The 23,766-nt window shown below is 33.5% G+C and overlaps 1 protein-coding gene across 1 annotated transcript in view; it reads left to right on the forward strand.

The window, feature by feature from the left end:
* The first annotated feature begins 7,960 nt into the window (after positions 1-7,960).
* The window catches only part of LOC111048231 (ubiquilin-1), a 39,733-nt gene continuing 23,927 nt past the window's right edge, over positions 7,961-23,766 (forward strand). Inside the window, exons 1-5 of the mRNA XM_039435313.1 lie at positions 7,961-8,159; positions 10,802-10,912; positions 14,589-14,840; positions 17,358-17,453; positions 18,812-18,950. Of these exons, the coding sequence (XP_039291247.1) occupies positions 8,058-8,159; positions 10,802-10,912; positions 14,589-14,840; positions 17,358-17,453; positions 18,812-18,950 (700 nt within the window). The 5' untranslated portion in view covers positions 7,961-8,057. The remainder of the gene's footprint in view (positions 8,160-10,801; positions 10,913-14,588; positions 14,841-17,357; positions 17,454-18,811; positions 18,951-23,766) is intronic.

The following is a 23,766-nucleotide window of genomic DNA, read 5'->3' on the forward strand; positions in this document are numbered from 1 at the left end:
GCTTCACAGCCTAGCTAAATTGAAATGACATGCTCTAGAGAGAGAGGAAACGGCAACATCGCGTAGTAGGTTCATTCAACTTGTCAGCCCTTGTTGACCGAACGTAGTGAGGTCTATGTTTTAACTCGGATTTTCTTTTGTCTGTCTGTATATAACGCGATTACGGCCAAATGCGTTGATAGAATTCTATGAGATTTGGCAGGAATATTCCTTTTTCAACTGCGCGTCGATGTACACACAAGGTTTTTTTGAAATTTTGAATTTTAAGAATAATATGAAGAGAAAAGGAATTCCTCCATACTCTGATATCACTATATATTATCTACTTTGAAGATAGGATTAATCAGACTATAGAATTATTCATATTCAATCAGCTGACAAGTGAATTATTCATTGCATGCATTACACAGTTGTATGGCCTTGTCTATTTCTTTAAGGTAGGGTTACAATATTTTTATGATGCGTGCCCATCAGTATCAATATTCCCACTTTTAAAAAACAAATTTGATAGGTGATTGGAAATAAAATGAAAAATCATTAATGAACCGAATAATGCCAAAGAAATTATAATATTCTTGATTGAAAAAAAAATAATTTTAAAATAGTTGAGAAATATTTTCATCAGATGTGAAGATTACCATGGAACTGGATAAATTATCAAACGTGAACTGAGTTTATTAACATAATTGAGTTTTTGATCTTGGAGAAAACAAATAACCGTTTTTAAGAATAAATTATGATTCAACTGTGAATTGTGATACAACTAGAACAGGTGACATCTGATACTTGTGGATGAGAAAACTGCGTGAGGTCCACTGTTCACAGAACTATTAGTTTAAAGCAGTGAAAAGCGAGTGCAAAGTCCAAAAAAATCGGCAACGCTGTAAAGTAGTGCTATAATAATAATCTTGCTATTAGGGGTAATTTTTAACTGTCGGAATCTCTTATAAATAACACCAGCACTTCCTATTCATTGCTGATTTTGAAGTTTGAAGTTGATGCCAATCAGCTGTCAGCTGGCTTGACTTCATTGCATTTCAGCTGATCGCGAGTACAGCTGATCTGTAGAGAACCTTGTCCCACAGCTCCCAAATTCTTTATTCTTTTTTTTGCTTCAATGATACACAATCATTATTAAAAAAAAATCTGGTGGAGGATCAACGGCACAGTCAAATTAAAAACCATCTGGTTATTTTTGCGTACAGACTTATGCGCCACGAACACACGCATTTCGCTTTTCATCAGCTGATGCTATTATATATCTGTATCTTACTGTTTCTAGAAACACTTCACTTATATGGGCTACTTTTGTTCAAATTAATAAGAACAATATAAAAACTTTTAGTAAGTTACCCTTTATTATTGAAAACTTTAAGGGCCAGTATCCGAGCTCGGGATTTAGCTAAGTCCTAGACTTTAATCAGCTGGAGTCAGAAAATTGGTTTTCCAAAACGGGGCGTAGTCGCAGTCATTGTCATAGTCACGTTTGAATTAAATAAAGAAAAACTAGAAAATTGAACACAAAATAAAATAAAGAGAAAATGGTGTAAAGTTTCAGCTACTTTGAATTATTTAGAAATGTCTAATTTCGTCAAGGAAAAGCGTTTCCAATTATAGTAATGAGAAAATAAAAACTACGACTACTGTTATAAAAGCTGCGACCCGTTTTGGAAAGCCAATTTTCTGACTCCAGAAGTTGAAAGTCTAGGACTTGGCTAAATCCCGAGCTCGGAAACCGGCCCTTAAATATTTCAACGACTAGTTTCAACTTGAAAATGACCTAAGTTACGGTTGAAACTAGTCGTTGAAATATTTTAAAGTTTTTAATAATAAAGGGTAGCCTACCACAAGTTTTAATACTGTTTTTATTAATTGCTTACTGTTTCTGTACAAATACAGATATTATAGAGAGCTGATAAATATAGCGAATTCGTGGCGCATGAGTCTGTACGCAGCTTAATAAGTTGGAATGTATACCCGGAAGTGGTCATTAATTAACATTAATACTAGGTAATGTTAATTTGTTCCAGTTTCAGTTTTCAGGTCTTCGCCGGGAAATTGTCAAATTTTTTAAAAGTGATTTTTTTTTATTTGAAAAGAACGGCACGGCGCGCCTCCTGTATTCTTAGAGCGCAACTCAATTATTTAACTCAATGCATCTTGAATATTCTTCTAAACTTTTGACTGCTTTCAACTCGGGCTGAGCTCATTTAATTATTATTTATATTCTTAACTCAATGCATCTTGAATATTGTTCCAAACTTCTGACTGCTTTCAACTCGGGCAGACCAGTCGAAAACACTACTCTACAAAGTTAATTACTATAGTCCCTATAATTATTATAGTGAGATTCAAATGATAAAGTCAGTGAAAATGGTAGGAATACAGAGTTGCCGATTTTCTCCGTTACCACTGCCTTCTCTAGTGAGAATAGCTTGTCAATTGTTGAATGAGTATCAATTATAAATTCTAGTATTCAAAACAATATATTTTTGAAGGATTCAATGATAAATTTATATAATTGGGATTGGGTTCTTTGTTAATTAATTAATTTCTACATGGTCTAAAAGCAATCTGGCAACAGTACGGAGGTAGAAAAGGATATGGAGCTGTTTTAAATGACAGACAAGGATAGCAGTATCAACATTAATAATCAGGTGCTGACTTAATAACGCAAATCTCACTTCAGTGCATGGAATTCTATTGGAATAGGCTGTGAAATGGGTACTTATACTAATGGCGCGACAAGTTCATATTTTTCGGGAGAAATTTTTTAATATTTTTCAACAATTAACAGAAAAGAAATATCTATTATGATATAAATAGCAATGCAGTGGAAGCTGGTTTCGTATTCAAAAGTATTGTATGATGTGTTCTCCACCTTATTGTGAAACTAAACCCCTATTTTGTATTTTGAAATATGATATGTTCCAGAATTCTGGTGTCGCGGGGACACATGTTAAACATAAACCTTTCTACATAAAAATTGAAAATCAAAGTAGCCTACCCTTTTTTCTAACTTTATTTTATTTCTCACAAAATGTTTCAACTTTCAATGCCATTTTCAAGTGAGTCAGTAAAATACGAATAAATAATTAACTTTCCATGTGTTTTCTATGTGTATTTATTACCGTACACAGTTAAAGCTGCGTTTACACCAAAGTTATCAACAAAATGTTGATAACTTGATACTTATAGATTCTATTAGAGTGAACATAACTTATCATGCACATGATGATTATATGTGTTTGTCAAGTTACGTTCAATCTTATAGAAACTATAAGGATTAAGTTATTAACAAAATGTTAATACGGTAGCTTAGTCATTATAGTTTCTATTAGATTGGTGTAAACGCGAGGTTAGTTACTAGTTTCGAGTTAATAGTTTCTATTAGATTGGTGCAATTTATTAGATTGGCGTTTGGGTGTAAACGCGGCTTAACTTATATCAATATATTTTATTATTCATTGTAGGATGGAGTGTTGGGAAAATTCGGGATCTAAAATGAAAGTTAACTATAAATAGCTACTATCGTGTACCTTATTCTATTCTCATATCGAGTTTGAGAGAAAAAATCTATTAAAGATTTATTAACCTTCATGGAAAAGGGTTGAAAGACGAAGAATAAGATGAAGAAGAATAACAGGCACAGAAGAGTTTGAAAATAAATAATTAAATATGGAGAATAATAAAGTTTAGAATAAAATGTGGAGGAAAATATTATATAAGGGATAATCTATGAAGCACTTGATGAAATATATAGGATAAAATATGAAGCAAACGATTAGATGATTGATAAAATTTTAAACAACAAATAATTTTGGAAAAATTGTTACAAATCTTTTACAATTCAATATTATACTATTTAAAAATAAAAATCGCAATTCAAAGATTTTGAATAGAATACAAAGAGCCGGTTTCCGAGCTCGGGATTTAGCTAAGCTCTAGACTTTAATCAGCTGGAGAAAGAACATTTATTGCTTTCCAAAACGAGGCGTAGTCGTAGTCATTGTCAAAGTCACGTTTGAATTAAATTTCAAAAACTAGAAAATTAAACACAAAATGAAATAAAGAGAAAATATAGTGTAAAGTTTCAGCTATTTTGAATTATTTAGAAATGTGTAATTTCGTCAAGGAAAAACGTTTCCAATTTATTATAGAAATGAGAAAATAAAAACTGCGACCACGCCCCGTTTTGGAAAGCTGATTTTCTGACTCCAGCTGTTTAAAGTCTAGAACTTAGCTAAATCCCGAGCTCGGAAACCGGCCGTAAATGCTTTTAAAAATCTTCAATTTTTTATCTTATTGGTTATAAATTCTGAATAAATATTCTGTGTTAGAGAGTATGGAGCAGTAAGTTGTATAAAAACGTACAGTGAGCTATTCCAAACTGAATTGTAATTAACATATCTTAGTTGTATAAAAATTCAGTTATTCGTACGTTAGAAAATGAATGGAATACAGATATGTAGGTACCGTAGATATCTAGCACAATGCGTTGAATAGTGAATCAATGCATTATTGATGTAGGCTCGGCCTATTTTATTATTTGTTTTGTGAAGTTAGCTCACGGGAAGACTTGGAAATTGAATGAGTTTGAACAGTTAGATAGGGTAGCTTTGAATGGTTTTTGAACTGTTTATTATCAATCTTGAAAATTATGAAGGTTTACATGACCCCATGAATGAAATAATCTTTCATTTTTTCACTAATCAGCTTGTAAAATGTGTCCTATTCCCATGTTTTATGCCATAAAAATACCTATATACCGCTTCATTAGAATGCTGATAGAAGTTATTTTATTGCATACGGTAGTCAAAAAAGTACATAAAGAGAACAGTTTGTTGTAAGAATTAATTTATTGGGAAGAGTGATGTTCTATAGGGTGGTTTCTCCCTTCAATGTAGTTTATTATTTCAACAAAATATTTTATCAATAGATTGATAGAACTCTAATATTCAATCACATTGATAGATGTGATTGGAAATTACTGGTTTTAGAATCAGCTAGGTAATTATTGTTCTATGTTGCTATTAGCGCGCTAAAAAATAATTATTAAATTTTTCTTGTTTGTAGTTAACTGCTAAGAGGTGTGTATGCGATTAAAACTGGAGAAATTGTTATTGAAAATTATTGAAATCTCATTATATATATAACTGTTGATAAAACTGTAATTGTTGTTTTTATTTGAATTACTCCCCCCCCCCCTAGTAAGAAGTAATTTGAGAGATTCATCTCAAAATTACTCCCATAAGGCCTAGTGCTAAATTTTTTTTCTCGTATACTTATGTGTGCCTTTTTCCTTGAAGTAAATATTCGCTTTGTTGGGATCAACTTATTAATTGTCTCAAATAAATTTGGGTAACTTTTGATATATCAGATATGATGAATAATATACTGTATAGGTCACCCTTCGTGTATTAGTTCTTGGGGTGAAACATTGTGAAGCTGCAAATGATGTAGCCTACCTACCTAGTATGGTAGACCACATTATAGAAAGAAGCGGAGACATTTAGGCTCAACTCACACTTAAGCGACTCAGGTTGAGAAGAAACTCGACTCTAGTCGAGAGCATGTGTTTTCAAATGGGGACGTCGCGGAGACTAGAATCGACTGGTCTGAGTGTCACCATTTGGAAACACATGCTCTCGACTAGAGTCGAGTCTCTTCTCGACCTGAGTCTCGTGAGTATGAGTTGAGCCTAAGATTCCTGCAAAATTTTTAACACTCTCAGCTACCTTACCGTATTCACTACCCATTATGCTCTGTGCAACACTTTTTTGCCTCAATTGCAGCCAGACCTATAATAGGGTCCATGTCATAATGGCAGTGGAGGAAGATAGAAAAACTGTGATGCCAATTCTCTGCCTTGCCACTGCCTTCCCTAGAGAATAGCAGATACCGGTATATCTGATGTATCATATTAATTGTTCATTCTTGTTAAAAATTAACAATTATATTTTATTTCAAAGAAAATAATATATTTTCCGATGATTCAATAATAAATTCTCATAATTGAGATTAACTGTTTTGTTAGTTATGTTTCTTCATTGTTAAAAAAACGGTCTGGAAACGTTCCAGAGCTAGAAAAGGATAGCGCTATCTGCTTTGTCGCATGATAGACAAGGATAGCAATACCAATGTTAATCCATTACCTACATTATAACGTGAACCTCATTATATAGACACCTGGTGGTGGTGTCCACTCAACCCCCCCCGCCCTAAATATTCCAAATTCTAAAAATGGAATTATTTATTGAATTTTGATTTAATAGATCACACATTTAAGGCCTGTATTTAATTATGATTATACCAGGCTGGTACTATACAGAGTATTTCAGAAGTAGTGTCGAACATTCTAGGGTATTGTTTCTGGATGATAGGAGACTACAAAATGTCGTATTTGAAGTGTCCAAAACTCAGCGGTTATCATTATAGCTGACATTCTGTTTTTTTCACTTGGGAATTTTTATCTCAAGAACAAAATGTTGTACTGATCTAAAATTTGGCATGAATATTTATTCTGTGACCAATCTTAATGAATAAGGTATCTTTGAAATTTTGATAAAATTTGATTTTCTGTCTCTTGTAATTTTTTTGTAAAGTGAACGGGTTTCGTGACTTTTGCAATAAAAAATTTAAAATGACCGCCATTTTGAAAATTCACATAGAAAATATTTTATTCTATTTTTGAAAGTTGAGTCTTTATAGCATAAATATTCATGCCAACTTTCAGATCAATACAACATTTCGTTCTTGAGATAAAAATTCCTAAGTGAAAAAAATAACCACTAAGGTTTAAGGATAACCACTGAGTTTTGGACACTTAAAATACGACATTTGTAGTCTCCTATCATCCAGGAACAATACCCCAAAATGTTCGACAATACTTCTAAAACACTCTATGCAATAATAACTAAATCCCTGCAAATATTCTGATACTTGGGGTCATATTTGATGGTAACATCAGTTAATGCAGCTAAACCACGATTACATGAAGTACCAATAGACGCATTTATTAAAATGAGACCCGGTTGTAACAAAGCTTGTTAAATTTTGATCATCATTTAAGATTTAATGCGACTAGAACCAATCTAAGGTCTCTTTGAGAAGAAGTCTTCTTTGATTGGTTCCAATGGCATTTAATCACAGTCAAATTTAACAAGCTTTTGTACAACTGGGTCGAAGCGTTTCATTCTGGGATTAAACTAACAGCTGATGTATCCTATCACGGTTTAAACCAGGTGAAACAAAAGAGCTTGAAATAGGAAGAAAAAGAAAAATCTTAGTACCCTTTTTGAAATATTTAATCACAATGGCATCAATGTCCGAAACATGTTGTGTTTAAATATTTCAAAAAGGGTGCTAAGATTTTCATTTTTCTTTCTATTTCTATAAAAGTAGCCCTATACAGAAAAGAGATAAAAAAGAGCTTGAATTCCAATTGGGGCCGTTATTTAAAAAAAAATATTTCACCACCGCTATAAATACTATTCATTAAACGATTTGAATTGACCTCATCAAACAAGGAGTCTAGCGGATCCCAGCTGGATATTTTACATATTCATATTTGCTGTTCCTGACTACGAAGCTCAAGTCTATCAAAAAAAGTATATCATTAAAATCCATATTTTAATTATTTACACTTTAAAGGTTTGTAGTCGTTAAATGCTCACAAGCTCTGTATGTAGATGTGCTTTCAGAGACATGATATGAGTCAACTCTTCAAACGAGGAATCGATCATTCACTTCGAAGTGATTCTATAAAGAGTAATCTCGACTAGCACATCAGTGATGCAAGAAGTAATGTGAAACATATCCATATTTATGATGTTTTTTTGTGAAAATATCAATATTTATGGTGAATTATCCCTAAAAATTCTAATAAATTCGATTTCAACAGTTTTGATTCCTCTTGAATTAAGATTTTTTTGTTTTGTCAAGTTGGTATCGCCACCTTCTAGAAGGAAAGGCAATTGAACAGCAGAGTCATTTCGCTTCGTAGTGTCAAGACTATTCACATTGTTAAAGTATTAAGTTTTAACTAATTTTTCGCAATGGCTGAGGGTCAGGAAGCCCCCAAGAAAATTACTGTGTTTGTGAAAACTCCAAAAGATAAACAGAGTATAGAATGTGATAGCAACGCATCCATCAAAGACGTAAGTAATCCGGTTTTATTCTAGCAAATTGATGAACCATTTCCCCATCTGTGTGTCAATCGGCTAACGTCATTGTACTTGAATTTTACTACTTATCACTCCAAATGAGTGTGCTGTCATTTTCAAGTTTTGATGTTTTTCTATTAAATCTTCACTTGAACATTATTTCTATGTAGCATGATCATGGTGAATTATAATGTACCTACTGTGATTCATCGTTGATTTTTCGGCATACTTATCAAAAATCAATCTTGTGCAATATTTCAACATTACTTTATGCAATGATGTACGCAATTTTTTATGTATGCAATGCAATCATTTCTCAATCATCTGTACTAGGATTTAAAATTAAGACATCAAAATCTTAGTTTAAAACGTAGTTCTTTCAAACTCTAATGTTAGGTTACATTATTTCAAGTTCCATGTTTATCATATTATTATGTACATTCGTATTGTTTATTTATTGATATAAAGTATAGATTGAAGTTACACTATATTGATACATATTGTTATATGATATATCTAAAAGTTACTCTATACCCACTACAGTATAATATTTATTGCAACAGTAAACAATAATTTGTGTTACATTATTTGTGACTAATGAAATGTCAAATTGAATTTATGACAGGTTGTGGTAGGCCTATATAGCTTACAGGTTGATAACTCTAATTAAGCCTGCAAAGTTATCTCAATATTTTTTTTTAGTTAATACTTGAGAATTGAAGTAAGTTACCTTGATTGTTTAGTCAATACCTAACTTGTAAGTTAGACCTAACTTACAAGTTAGGTAATTACTAAGTATAAATTTGACAGGCCTGAATTATCTTAACTTGTTTACTATTTACTTTTACTTACCCACAATGCTCCAAGTTAACTCTTACTTATCAGTTAACTTCATTGCTCTGTTAAGACATTTCCATTAGTTTAGTCTTGAGTTTTTCTGATTTGGGTATTCAGTGACTCATTTTAAGCTACCTATTGTGAAAATTAACTATAAAAAGACAGTTTTTTGTCATTTGTAAATTTATAGGGTTGGTTTCCGAGCTCGGGACTTAGTCAAGTTCTAGACTTTAAACAGCTAGAGTCAGAAAATTGGCTTTCCGAAACGGGGCGTAGTCGTAGTCCACGTTTGAATTAAATTTCGAAAAAACTAGAAAATTGAACACAAAATAAAATGAAAATAGTGTAAAGTTTCAGCTGTTTTGAACTATTTAGGAATGTTTCATTTCGTCAGGGAAAAACGTTTCCAATTAAAAGAAAGTAGAGATTATCATAAAAACTATGACTACGCCCCGTTTCGGACTGTTTGAAGTCTAGAACTTCCCTCCCGAGCTTGGAAACCGGCCCATAGTGTTTTAAGATTACAAAGTGAGTCATATGCATGGGAACCATTTATGACTCACTCTGTATATTCAGTTGTCTATCACCAAGGGCTCCCAAGTTTTCGGGAATTGAGAACAGAAACAACACTTATAGGAACGGTTTTTCCAGAAAACAAGAAAACACCTGTTGTTAGTAGTATTACTGAAATGGACAACTAGCGCGAATATATTGGCCCATATGAATAAAACCAGAGCAAATACTCATGAGCAAGAGCATGGAGCATAAGGTTTTGCTCATGAGCAAAAGGTAGAAGCAAAAACATCTGCTCAATTTTATATGAATAAGCTTTACCTTATACTCTTACCTTATGCTCCTGAACTCTGGAGCAAATGCTCACGTATTTTAAAGATTTTTTATCAGCTGATTCACTTTTGTAGCCTTACTTTGTTTTATAGCGCTCACGGAAGCGTTAAATATGCAAGTAGGGGGCACCGTTGTGTTTGCGTCCTCTGATCTTTTTTCTTCTTATGGATAGAGTTTTAGGTTAGTTGAGTTTAGAATTTTGAAATAATAGCGTGAAAAATGTCATCTCTATAACAATCTTCAGCATATTCTTATAATATCAATAGCCTTCTTATAATCGTCTACACTCTCATCTTCTTAAATACCTATTTCCTATTTTATGATGGCTATCGTTATATCAGGTTATTCTATCTTTTGTAGGCCCTATTTATTCTTTTGTAAGAATAATGGTGATATTTATCATGGTTGAATCTAAAAAGAGTTTTATAGTTCTCAACTATTGGTTGTGATCGTATCTGGTATAGTTTCCTCTTTTTCATACGAATTAGTTGAGGTATTTTACTATGAGCAGAAGGTGATAAGCTGCTCTAGACTAGACTCACTTTTTTGAAGCATTTGCTTCAAAAGTTGAGCAAATGCTCTAGTTTATTCATACAGTTTTGAGTATAAGCTTTTACTTTTGAGCAAATGCTCAAACTAAGTTTTTGATGAGCATGAGCAAAAGGGTTTGCTCAAGTTTATTCATAGAAAATGAAGCAAATGCTCCATATTTTAGAAGTATGAGCATATGCTCAACTTTATTCATATGGCCCATTGTGCAGATAGCTGGGCAATCAAGATTAGACATCAAGATTGGACATCAAAAAAGTTCGAATCATGATACATTATTTTGAAGGTATTAAAACGAAGTATAACTTTTATACGAAACACTTTTCTCGAAAAACGGAAGCGTAATCTTCTAATATGAGTGAAAATAAAATGAATTTGACTTTACATTTTTTTTGTAATTACAGTTTAAAGAGCTTGTAGCGCAGAAATTCAACTCGCAGACAGATCGGCTGTGTTTGATATTCGCCGGAAAAATAATGAAGGACCACGAGACGCTGGGCACTCACAACATCAAGGTATTTTATTAGTCTAAGGCCTGGTTTCTTGTACCCTAATTAAATCTAATGGAGCATTAAACCTATAGATCCAATACAGATTTAATGGTACATTTGATTCAATAAGGGCCGGTTTCCGAGCTCGGGATTTAGCTAAGTCCTAGACTTTAAACAGCTGGAGTCGGAAAATTAGCTTTCCGAAACGGGGCGTAGTCGCAGTCATTGTCATAGTCACGTTTGAATTAAATTCCAAAAAACTAGAAGATAGAACACAAAATAAAATAAAAAGAAAATAGTGTAAAGTTACAGCTATTTTGAATTATTTAGGAATGTCTTATTTTGTCAAGGAAAAACGTTTCCAATTATAGAAATGAGAAAATAAAAACTACGACTACTGTTATAAAAGCTGCGACTACGCCCCAATTTGGAAAACCAATTTTCTGACTCCAGCTTTTTAAAGTCTAGGACTTAGCTAAATCCCGAGCTCGGAAACCGGCCCTAAGTGTCCTACAAACAGGGCCTACGTCTTTTATTTTTTTCTCATCTTTACGACAATATTACAGTGTTTTCCTGGTTTAATTATATTGAAACAAAACTAATTCATCATTCAATTTGAATAAAAGCAAAGTTATTCTATAGCTTGAGAATAATTTAAGTAAAATGTTGATGATTACATTTTTTTAAGCTCAACAAATCAATAAAGAGTATTAGTAGTGATAATTGACCGAGCAAAGTGAGGTCTAAGATTCAAGTCGACGGTTTGGCATTTCTCTCAATATTTAAATGTTTATATGTTGCGTATTTACGGCGAAAAGCGGTAATTGATTTTCGTGAAATTTGACAGATATGTTACTTTTTTAATTGCGCGTCGACGTATATGCAAGGTTTTTTAGAAATTTTGCATTTCAAGGATAATATAAAAGGAAAAAGGAGCCTCCTTCATACGCCAATATTAGAGTAAAATTCAGACTATAGAATTATTCATCATAAATCAGCTGACAAGTGATCACACAGATGTGTTGAGAAGCCAGTCTATTGTTGTATTTCCATAAGGTCTATAGTTTCAATCAGGTACTTGTGGATGAGAATACTGCGTGAGGTCTACTGTTCACAGAACTACTATTAATAAGTAAAAATAATATATAGCCTACAATGTGTACGTTCTGTGTACAGTAAATTGTTCCAGTTCCAATCGTAAATTGTTCGGGTTCCATCACGTGACTAGTGCAAAATGTTCCCATGGAACGCCATTTCAAATCAATTGGTTCAAGCTTTTGGCGCGCACTTATAAAGTTGATTTACACCAAAATATGTCGTTTACTAGCTGCGTGAATGAAGAAAGGCTGTTTTACAAACCTACCGTCTAGAGAAGTGTGCATTTCTTTCATTCCATTACTCTCAAATTTTCTATAGAGAAAAATTCATTTAACGAATGGTTATCAAACATAATTTTGTTGGTTATGTATTCTGTGGCTATGCTATTGTTGACAAACTATCAGCGCATGCGCAGAGAAGCAAGCAGACTAAAATAATTGACTAATAAGAGCTCAGATAGTTGGAACTGTACCAGGTCGGACAATTTACCACGCTTCGACTGTGGGGCAGGAACTTGGAACTGGTTTCTGGTACAGAATCTGTCAAAACTCTTCCCATGGAACGCGGAACTTTTTACCTGGTTAATTGTGAATCGGACAATTTACCACATTCCATGTACACAGAACGGGCCCATTAACAAATACTGTAAACTGTACAATATTGATAATAAACATTCAAGATAGGCCTAAATGAAATAATAATAGAGAAAAGTATACAAACTGGATGAGAGGAGAAGAGAAACCAGAGTTTCTAGGAGTAAGTTATATTTTCAGTCCTCGTTGAAAAATTTCTTCAATATGTGAATATTTTAGTCATTTAGTATGCCAATATGTTCTATTTTAGTGATAACTTTGGACTTGCCTATATTTATTAAAAATTCTGGATTGAAATAGTTACGGGCAAGCCTGTTTTTTATTCCCAATCATTATAAGATTATGTTGTTAAATTATCATTGATGTAAGAATAAATATTTTAGTTCATAATGCTTCTATATCGGATTTGGCAACGGTTCGGAGGTGTAAAAGGGATAGAGTTATCTGCTTTTCTGATGACAGACCAAGATAGCAAACCAATGTTAATCTGGTGCTGATTTGACAACGTTAATCTCGTTTTAATTCACATTGCAAGTAGAATTTTCTAACAACTAATGAACGGTTAACCTTAGATTACTCCAAAGTTATTAACAAAATGTTAATAACTTAATCCTAGATTGAACATAACTTATCATACACATGATGAACATATGTGTTTGTCAAGTTCCGTTCAATCTAATAGAATCTATAAGGATTAAGTTATTAACATTTTGTTGATAACTTTGTTGTAAACGCAGCTTTACCCTCTATTGGAGCAATTGTAGCTAGAAAGTAAACTTATATTAATCAGGTGCTGACTTGATAACGTTTATCTCACAATAATTCATATTGCAAGTAGAATTTTCGAACAATATTAATGAACGACTATAGTGAGGTCCACGTTATATTGGCAGTGTTGGATTAGCAATGGTATTGCTATCCTTGTCTATCATTCAACAAAGCGAATAGCTCTATCTCTTTCCAGATTTGCTCTGTTGACAGATTGTCTTTCAACAATGTAGAATTGATGATAATTAACAAAATATTTCATCTTAATTATGAAATTATTGAAAAAATATAATTTATTGCTTAATAAAATATAATTGATCATTTTGAACGAGAATAAACAGTTAATATTATATTAATAAACGTGTATCAGCTACCGTTCTTGGAAGGCATTGATAAGACCGAAGTTCGGCAATGTTGCTCTCCTATCTTACTCCATTGTTATTATTGACCGAGCGAAGTGAGGTCTAAGATTCAAGTTTGGCATTTCTCTTAATGTTGAAATGTTTATATGTTGCGCATTTACGGCGAAATGCGGTAATAGATTTTCATGAAATTTTACAGGTATGTTCCTTTTTTAATTGCGCGTCGACGTATATGCAAGGTTTTTTAGAAATTTTGCATTTCAAGGATAATATAAAAGGAAAAAGGAGCCTCCTTCATACGCCAATATTAGAGTAAAAATCAGACTAGAATTATTCATTATAATCAGCTGAAAAGTGATTACACAGATGTGTGGAGAAGCCAGTTGTATTTCCATAAGGTCTATAGTTTCAATCAGGTACTTGTGGATGAGAATACTGCGTGAGGTCTACTGTTCACAGAACTACTATAGTGAGGCCCACGTTATAATGGCAGTGGATGAAGATAGAAGAATAGCGATGCTGATTCTCTGCATTAATTAATTATATATTATTTCTACACTGTCAAAAACATAATTGGCATCGTTGTGGACCGAGTAAAGGATAGTACCACCGGCTTTGTCGAATGATAGACAAGGATAGCAAAACCAAAGTTGATCAAATACTGTCATTATAACGTGGACCTCACTATAGTAACGTGGACACCAATATAGGCTACTCTATTTGAACAATCATTGAATATTTCACATTGCATGTAGAATTCTCGAACAACTAATAAACGGTTACTCTCTGTTCGAGCAATTGGAGTTGGAAAGCAAACCAATGTTGATCAAGTGCCGACTTTATTACTTGAATCTCATTGTTCTTGTTTGTCTTTTGAAGGACGGCCTGATGGTGCATCTGGTGATCAAGTCGGGTGCGGCAGGATCGACGCCCAACAACCAGCAGGCGTCTCAGAGACCGCCGACGGCCGGGCAGCAGCCGGCGCCAGGCGTCGCGGCGACTCCGTTCGGTCTCGGCGGTCTGGGAGGTCTCATGGGTCTCGAGGGCCTCGGCTTGGGCAGCGCCAACTTCATGGAACTTCAGCAACGCATGCAGCGCGAGCTCATCACTAATCCTGACCTCATGCACCAGGTATCAAACACAATAGTCTACAATATTCAATAGAAAACAATACACAATACTGTTGAACATAAAACACTTAGAAATTCAAGAATTAATTTTTTATTATTGAGAGATGTACAATACCTTCTGGAGTGGACGTAGTCGAGTGGATCAGATGCTGGCTATATGATTCAGAGGCCCGGGTTCAAATCCCGGCCCTGGCAAGATATTTATCTTGGGCCACTCCCGTGTTTCGGATGCACACGTTAAAGCCGTCGGTCCCGGCTGCCTAAAAAGCATTCGTTAGGTCATGTCAGAGGCCCTGAAATTGATCAGTTGCGAGCCAGCAGGGTCACACGATATTATTATTATTATACCTACATTGGTGGTGGTCTTCGATTGGTTGCTTTTAGATAATGCCAGCATTACATTTCTAAAATAATACTAAAATATTTTAAAACTAGCTCTAAAAACGACAAGAATGTTGTCGAGTGATGGAGCAACGTGAAATCAAGTTGTAATGAAATCTAATTTTTTAGACCATAAAACTAGTTTCACTGAATCTTAGTGTGCACTGTTTTGGGGTAATCTTGGAACCTCATTACAGCCTGTCGCTGATTTAGTGTACATGCATGTTCAACCGTTAAGGTGCGTACAGACTTACGCTCCGCTCCGCAATCGAACGTCACTCGAGCAGATCGATTGATGATCGCAGGTGGAGCAAGAGTGCAACGCGAACAGAGCGTGTAACAGAGCTCGAGCTTGACAAGTTCCTAGGGCGAACTAGCCAATAGTTGCGCATGCGCGGTCAACATTTTTGTTGGATCAGTTACGAAAACTACGATCTCTGTGTTAACACATAAAATTATCAAAATTAATTATTAAATCATGTAAAATTATAAAAACATTTTTAATATAAATATATGTCGAATGGATACAGTGGCATGGACAAATAATAATAGAAAGAGATGAAAACAATTCATACTAGTATTTTCATGTTTTTGAGCCAGAGTATGGCCTCGTCGTCTGCCACATGCAATTTCTGTAGCCCTCCCTGGAAACTTGACAAAGAACACTCCGTAATGATGTGGTTCATGCTTTGTTCCTCACCACATTCACAGAGGAGTGGTGTCTGATATGCCCCATCGATGCATGTTTTTTTGGCATCTCCCTTGTCCTGTTCTAAATCTGTTCAGTCTCACCCACACCTGTCGAGGCAGCTCAAAACCATTCACCCTCCTAGTTGGATCATCAACTATGTCCTTGTTTCTCACTGAAACAGATTGCCAAGCTTCGGTCCACAGTTGATGTGTTTGAGGGTTTACTGCCTGTGAGGGGATCTGCCGAAAAGGTTTTCTGGATTTGAGCCTCAGTGGAGTAGGCACTGTCACCATTGAAATAATATGTTCCTGTGCACTCATTGTAAAGCCGGCTCCAGACATGCGTCATTCGGCAAACACCGTGCAGTGATTCGCCGAATCGCGAGTAGTGTGGATGGATGTTTGGTATTCGGCAAGCAGTGAACATTCGTGCTCGTTGTTTTCCCTCCCGGTCAGTGTCGAACTTTTGCACACATCAGAGTCGACGAATGTTCGTATGAAATGTACATACCATATGGTAATATAGAACTATAATCTAGAGATACTACCTCTTCGAAACAGATGGTTAAAATTGGTAACTAAATTATTAACCAGACCAATTTTGTAAGGTTGCATTAAGTGAGGAAGGTTTCTAAACAAGATTTGAGTCTTTATTAATAAAGTGACAGAACTCAAATATTGTTTAGAAACCTTCCTCAACTTAATTGAACCTTACAAAATTAATAAAGTGACAGAACTCAAATCTTGTTTAGAAACCTTCCTCATCTTGATGCAACCTTACAGAATTGTTCTGGCCACGTATGTTAGTACCAAGTTGAAGAACTTATCTATATTATAATTAGCTTATAGTAAAGGAAAAAACTGGCTTATACACGTACGGGATAGGAAAATTATGTTTGATGATGCATCATCACGCTTAAACTACTGGACTGGAATTCACTTGAAATTTTGCATATAATTAACCGAGGATGGTTCAAGCTCTTCAAGATTCCACTCGCTCAAGTTTTCAGTTTGTCAACTTTTAAAATAGACCCTTGTGGAGCACGGGTTACCTGCTTGTTAATGAATAATTTTAATCTTGATGAAACCAACTAGGGTTAGTTTGGTTCATTTATAAAAGCAGAATAAGCAAGAAGAGCATCTTCAATATCGAGATCCATGTTGGCGGTAGATGACATTTAGTTGACGAGTATTTACTATTCCCAAAGCGAGCAAGTGCTCGGCAAACCACGCATGTGTGTAGATGTGTGCTCGTTAATCGGCAAATAGCAAGACGAATAATTCGCCGAGCGCCGAACATTCGCTGCATGCCGAATGTCTGGAGCCGGCTTAAACCGTACCTTATTTGACCATGTTTTTGACCAAGTTTGGTGAAACCGAGCGTGAAGAGTCTCATGGAATATAATTCATGTACTACATTAAATAACTTATGTTTTTGTTTTGCAAGGTGCTGGATAATCCGATGATCCAACAGCTGATGAACGATCCGAACAATATGCGGCAGATGATTCTGGCCAATCCACAGATGCAGGAGTTAATCGAGGTAAACACAATGCAACTCTTACAAAAAGAACACATCATTCCCATTTATCTTATAAGTTTAAATGAACTTTGATATGAATCCCCGATTAATCGAAGGAGAGCCACCAATAAAATTAAGTTTGAGCTTGCATGCGTATGAAAGTTATGACTAATACATGATGATTCAAAAGCTTAAATTTTTGTAATTTTATCTAAAATTATTATAAAGCTGTACCTATTTTACATCTGAATAGCAACATTATACATTTTTCAACCACTGATAGGATAACATTTGTCATACTCAGCAGCATGTAGTGATGACTCATATTTGCTTTATTGCTCCACCAGTTCACAATGCTTTTATCCGCACTGAGTCAGGTACTGTGATTAGTCATTAAATTAGGTCAAATATATAGTGACAAAACGCAAATGGACCTTAGTGACTGTCCATTCTAATAATAGCCACAAAACGCTTTAGTGTAGTATAGTGACAGTCCATTTTTTTCAAATCAAAATATACATCAGATTTTGATAAAGAATTATTAAAAAAAGGAATATCACGAAAATTTACTAGAAAGGAATGAAATAAAAAGGAAAAATTTTATTACACAAGTAATTACATCTTTATCATTGAGGCAGGCGACAGTGACAATAAATGGAAAATTTTAAAACTTCAGCCAGCAAAGATTGAAAAGTTCTAAGCATATAAACATATACATATACATATAAACATATACAAAAAAAAAAAAAAAATACAAAAAACGAGTTAGCCCACTAAAGATAAATAAACTAGGACAAAATAAATATGAAACTTCAAAGATTTTAAGTATAAGATGCAAGAAATCAAATACAAAGTGCAAAAAGATGTTATCAAGCATAACTAACTGATTTAACTCTCACCAGCGGGCAAGGCTTAATTCCTTTGCTGGTGATGCCAAATTACACATGAAAAGTATCTAATTATGATTTTGGTATTATTTATGCTTACTTTTTATTTTATACTTTTGATTATAAAATTATGTATTCTCTTTTTAATATGTATTTATTGTATAGCAAATAAATGATTTGATTTGCTGTCATTTTTTAAACTTAACGTTTCTTAAATCATGTTTACGTTTGTAATATTATTAGTTTTATAAATTGATTGTGCTGTTATTATTGAGATACAACATTACATCCTTCTTAGAGTAGTCACGAATAATTGGAGGAATTCTGTTAAATAAATGAATTCTGATTGTACAAAGAGCTTCAGAAGGCTATAGTGACAGTGCATTCCAATAATAGTATTGAAACGCTTCTGTATATTTTAGTGACAGTACATACTAATAATAGTGGCAAAACGCAAATGGACGTTAGTGACTTGAATGCATTGCGTTGCAGCGTCATCCCGAGATCAACCATATGCTGAGCAACCCTGATCTGTTGCGGCAAACCATGGAGATCGCCAGAAACCCGTCGATGCTGCAGGAGTTGATGCGCTCCCAGGACAGAGCCATGTCCAACCTGGAGTCCATTCCTGGTCAGTTCTCTCAATAATTCAAATTTGACCTTGCATAAGCAACAGATGTTCTTTTGTAAAGGATACACAAGGAGCTTTAATGCAACTTTCCATAAGCAACAGATGCTTTTTCGTATCTTCTCAAAAGCAATGTGTTGCATCCGAAAAGATACCCATTTCTATTTCAACTTTTTCTCCTCCTCTATCTCTTCGTAGTTCTTCTCCTTCCTCTATTTCCTCTTCAACCTCTTCTTCTTGTTCGTTACATTATGGACTAAAATATTAGTCGTATTCATTTCCTCAATAAATCAAACAGTTTCCTTGATAAAATAATATATATGTAAAAATTTAGGGGTTTTTCGATTTGATTTTTGTTTTCTCCGATTAAATTCGAAGCAAATAATCTAAAGAAAATTAGACAAATAATTAATGTAGCCACATTCATTGCGAATCCATTGATTTATATTGTTATTCATTTGCGATTCGATTTGACGCTGTGGAAGGGGAAACAGTCGACGCGGTATGGCGTGGCTGACTCTCTTCACCATAGTAAACAGTAAAATACAGTAGTAGGCCTACTGCTTTCTAAGTTGCATCTTATTCACACTATGGCGCTCGAAAGAATCAATTTTTTCTATTGTTTTGATATGCGATGAAACTAATTTTTCACATTTTAATTCTCTAAATTCTCTAAAATCATTTTGTTGTTATAGATCTGCTAAATCATGAATTCTGTGACAGACAAAGATATTGTTTGCAACCGATAAAATATTCATACTATTACAATCATAATATAATAAATATTTAAAATATGTGTGTATGATCATAATTCTATGCTAAAATTTATCATAAGTTATGTCAAAAACTGAGATAAATCATAGATTACAATAGTGTTAACAGTGGCAATTTCCTGAAAAATCATAGCGTGCAGTGTTTGCTGTTTTCTACAGTTAATATTCTTCAGGCCAGGTTGATAATATACCTTCAGTTGAGCCAAATATATATGACGGCTGAGGCATAAAAAAAATTATACATTGGGCTTGTTGAGTCGAAACTTTCTATGATTCTCTCTGTAAAGTAGCTTATCTTCCGTTCTTACTAGTTGAATTTAGATTATTTAGACAGTCCAATATGAAAATTCAGTAGATTCTAAAAATGAAAGCCATGCAAACATACATATTAAGGAAGAGTAAGCATGCATAAAAGGTAGGAAAATCATGAAAGTGTTTCACATTTAACCACAAAGTACCCTACCGTATAAGATTAATTGAAAGACGATTCATCATCTTCTATTATTTTTGTTAACATATCGATGTTTCACCTCCACTCGCATCTTGCCATTCACTATACAAGGTTGGCAGAAGCTTTTCTTTATGTCGATTAATGTTGATTGAAATTGATTTTGATTAGGGCACCAAAAGAATAGATCATTTTCTATTTGAAGCATTCAAATTGAATCTATCGAACATGATTTCTTATGACTTAGCATTCACAGATTTAGTTGGGTGAAGCTATTTGAAAAATGTACCTGATTATCAATTCCATAGTTTTTATACCATTCTAGTTCATTGTGATCATTGAAGGGTTGAAGTGATGAGTTAGTTCAAGTGAATTCTAGTACACAAGTATATTGTGCTTATGATTGGCTCTTCTTTATTTTCTATCGATGTTTTGCTCCAGTAGAGACAATTTAAAATGTTGGTTTTACATTTCATAAGCTTTATAAATAATATAAATTTGATAAGTCCAATATTAAATTAATCGATGTTGACTTTCATTGTATCGCTTTGTATCAATGTTACTTGCACTGTTTGCAATTCATCACTATTCTCTCAAGAATTAGTTTTCTATGAGTTTCATGATCTGAAAATTGAAATTCAAATGCTATTTGGATGACTTTCACATTCCACTGGTTTTTTTTTCAATAATTGTTACGTTGAAGAGTGAGGCAATTCAATCCATTTGGAAGTAAAAGGGAATCACAGTCCAATTTGAACAGTGGATAGTAACTTTGAAATTCAGTTGCTCAATTCATTACGGCTTGATACTATCATTTATAATTATAGTTGATCAGAAATATGGATTGTCTATAATGTTTATATTTCAGTTTGACCAATCTTCTATCACAGTCTCGCTTTCATTCATAAACATGATAATCCTAAATAAGTTGGTTAACTTGAAGATGTAGCTTATCTTACGTCGAACAATGTACAATATAAACAGTTTTCATTAAATTACTATTATGATAATCATTGGAATTTCTGCCTGTGATTGAGAAAAAGTCATTTTATGAGCCTTGAAATTCATACCTAGAAAAAGTTGCATTATTACTAGAAATTTTGTTATTTTTACTATTTATTATAGGTAAATAAATATATTGATAAATAAATATAGGTAAATAGGTAAATAAATAAAAATATAATATAAGGTACTGTACATTGATTTTTGTGATTATAGTGATCAACTACTTTATTCTGAATCAGGATAAGGATAAATAGGGAAATTGTGAGATGGGGATAACATCCATAGTTACATAGCATCAATTTGAAAGCTCTGATAATAATGATTCTGAACGGAACTGCGATTCTGGCTTGGTATTGCCTCTTCATGTTCAGTGAGAATAGTTGCTTCAGAATAATTCGTTCTCACTATATGTGATAATATTTTGGTAATATTTGTTAATATTTGAACCGAATGTGCAACAAATTAATCTACTTTCAGCTTGAAAATTTTTTTGTTCAAGTGATCTGATGATATTCATTCCATTATCAAGTGTTTAAATTATAAAGAGTGATGAAACAAGTTAAAACACAAGAAAAGCTACGAAAATAAATTTTGAATCTTCATTTTTCACAAAATAAGGATGAGAAGAAGGAGTCGAACACATAATATATCATGAAACTTCGTTGAAAAACATCATATCTGAAACTAGAGTTATCAAATTGTGTTACCTCTGACTCGTATGGAGAAGGCACACTTCAAATTAATATAATAAATTCTGTGAGAAAACAACGAAATCCTGATTTTTATCATGAGCATGTTTAAATCATGAAAATTGTAATATTTTTTAAGAGTATTGAAAAGTGAAAATCTATATACAGCGCATGTCAAAACAATAGACAAAATTGATTGTTTCGAGCAACATACTGTAAATGAGATGCAATGTAGACAGCAGTATTATTCTGTTTACTATGGTAAAGGGAGTCAGCCGCGTTGGCTGTTTCCCCTTCCACAGCGTCAACTTGAATCGCAAATACATAACAATATACATCAATGGATTCGCAATGAATGTGGCTACAATAATTATTCGTAACATTGTTCTTTAAAACTACTTGCTTCGAAGTTAATCGGAGAAAACAAAAAAATCAAATCGAAAAACCCCTAAATTTTTACATTATATTATTTTATTAAGGAAACTGTTCGATTTATTGAGGAAATGAATTCGACTAATATTGTAGTCCTTAATTTAACGAAACGAATGGCACATGATAGATTTTTTTCCGATTAATGGTTACAGAGATAATTGATTTCCAGTTTGCTGTTTACTATGGCTAAGAGAGTCAGCCGCGCCGTTCCGCGTCGACTGTTTCCCCTTCCACGGCGTCAAATCGAATCGCAAATACATAAAGATATACATCAATGGATTTGCAATAAGAGTGGCTACATTAATTATTCGGCTCATTTTCTTTAAAACTACTTGCTTCGAAGTTAATCGAAGAAAACAAAAAAATCAAATCGAAAAACCCCTAAATTTTTACATATATATTATTTTATCAAGAAAACTGTTAATTTTATTGAAAAAATGAATAGAACTAATATTGTAGTCCATAATGTAACGAATCGAATGGCATATAATAGAGCTGTTTCCGATCAATGGGTACAGAGATAATTGATTCTACGTGATTACCTGCATTTTTCAACCTTGAGGGGTGCTAGGGGGGGAAAGCTCCAAGGGGATTTCTTGGGACTTTTGGGAGAATGACCCTCTGGGAGGGTTCTATCGATGGTAGAAGATTCAGCTTTTATTTAATTTTTGGATCGAAAAAAACCTTTATTGACTGGGCTATAAGTTTAAATGGACTTTGATATGAATCCCCAATTAATCGAAGGAGAGCCACCAATAAAATTGAGTTTGAGCTTGTATGCGTATGAAAGTTATGACTAATACATGATGATTCAAAAGCTTCAACTTTTGTAATTTTATCTAAAATTATTATAAAGCTGTACCTATTTTACATCTGAATAGCAACATTATACATTTTTCAACCACTGATAGGATAACATTTGTCATACTCAGCAGCATGTAGTGATGACTCATATTTGCTTTATTGCTCCACCAGTTCACAATGCTTTTATCCGCACTGAGTCAGGTACTGTGATTAGTCATTAAATTAGGTCAAATATATAGTGACAAAATATTATAGTGACAAAACGCAAATGGACCTTAGTGACTGTCCATTCTAATAATAGCCACAAAACGCTTTAGTGTAGTATAGTGACAGTCCATTTTTTTCAAATCAAAATATACATCAGATTTTGATAGATAATTATTAAAAAAAGGAAAATAACGAAAATTTATTAGAAAGGAATGAAATAAAAAGGAAAAATTGTATTACACAAGTAATAATACATTTTTATCATTGAGGCAGCGACAGTGACAATAAATGGAAAATTTTAAAACTTCAGCCAGCAAAGATTGAAAAGTTCTAATAATGTAAGCATATAAACATATACAAAACAAAATAATACAAAAAACGAGTTAGCCTACTAAAGATAAATAAACTAGGACAAAATAAATATGAAACTTCAAAGATTTTAAGTATAAGATGCAAGAAAT

The sequence above is a fragment of the Nilaparvata lugens genome, chromosome 9 (genome assembly GCF_014356525.2).
Source record: "Nilaparvata lugens isolate BPH chromosome 9, ASM1435652v1, whole genome shotgun sequence".
In the NCBI taxonomy this organism is placed as follows: domain Eukaryota; kingdom Metazoa; phylum Arthropoda; class Insecta; order Hemiptera; family Delphacidae; genus Nilaparvata; species Nilaparvata lugens.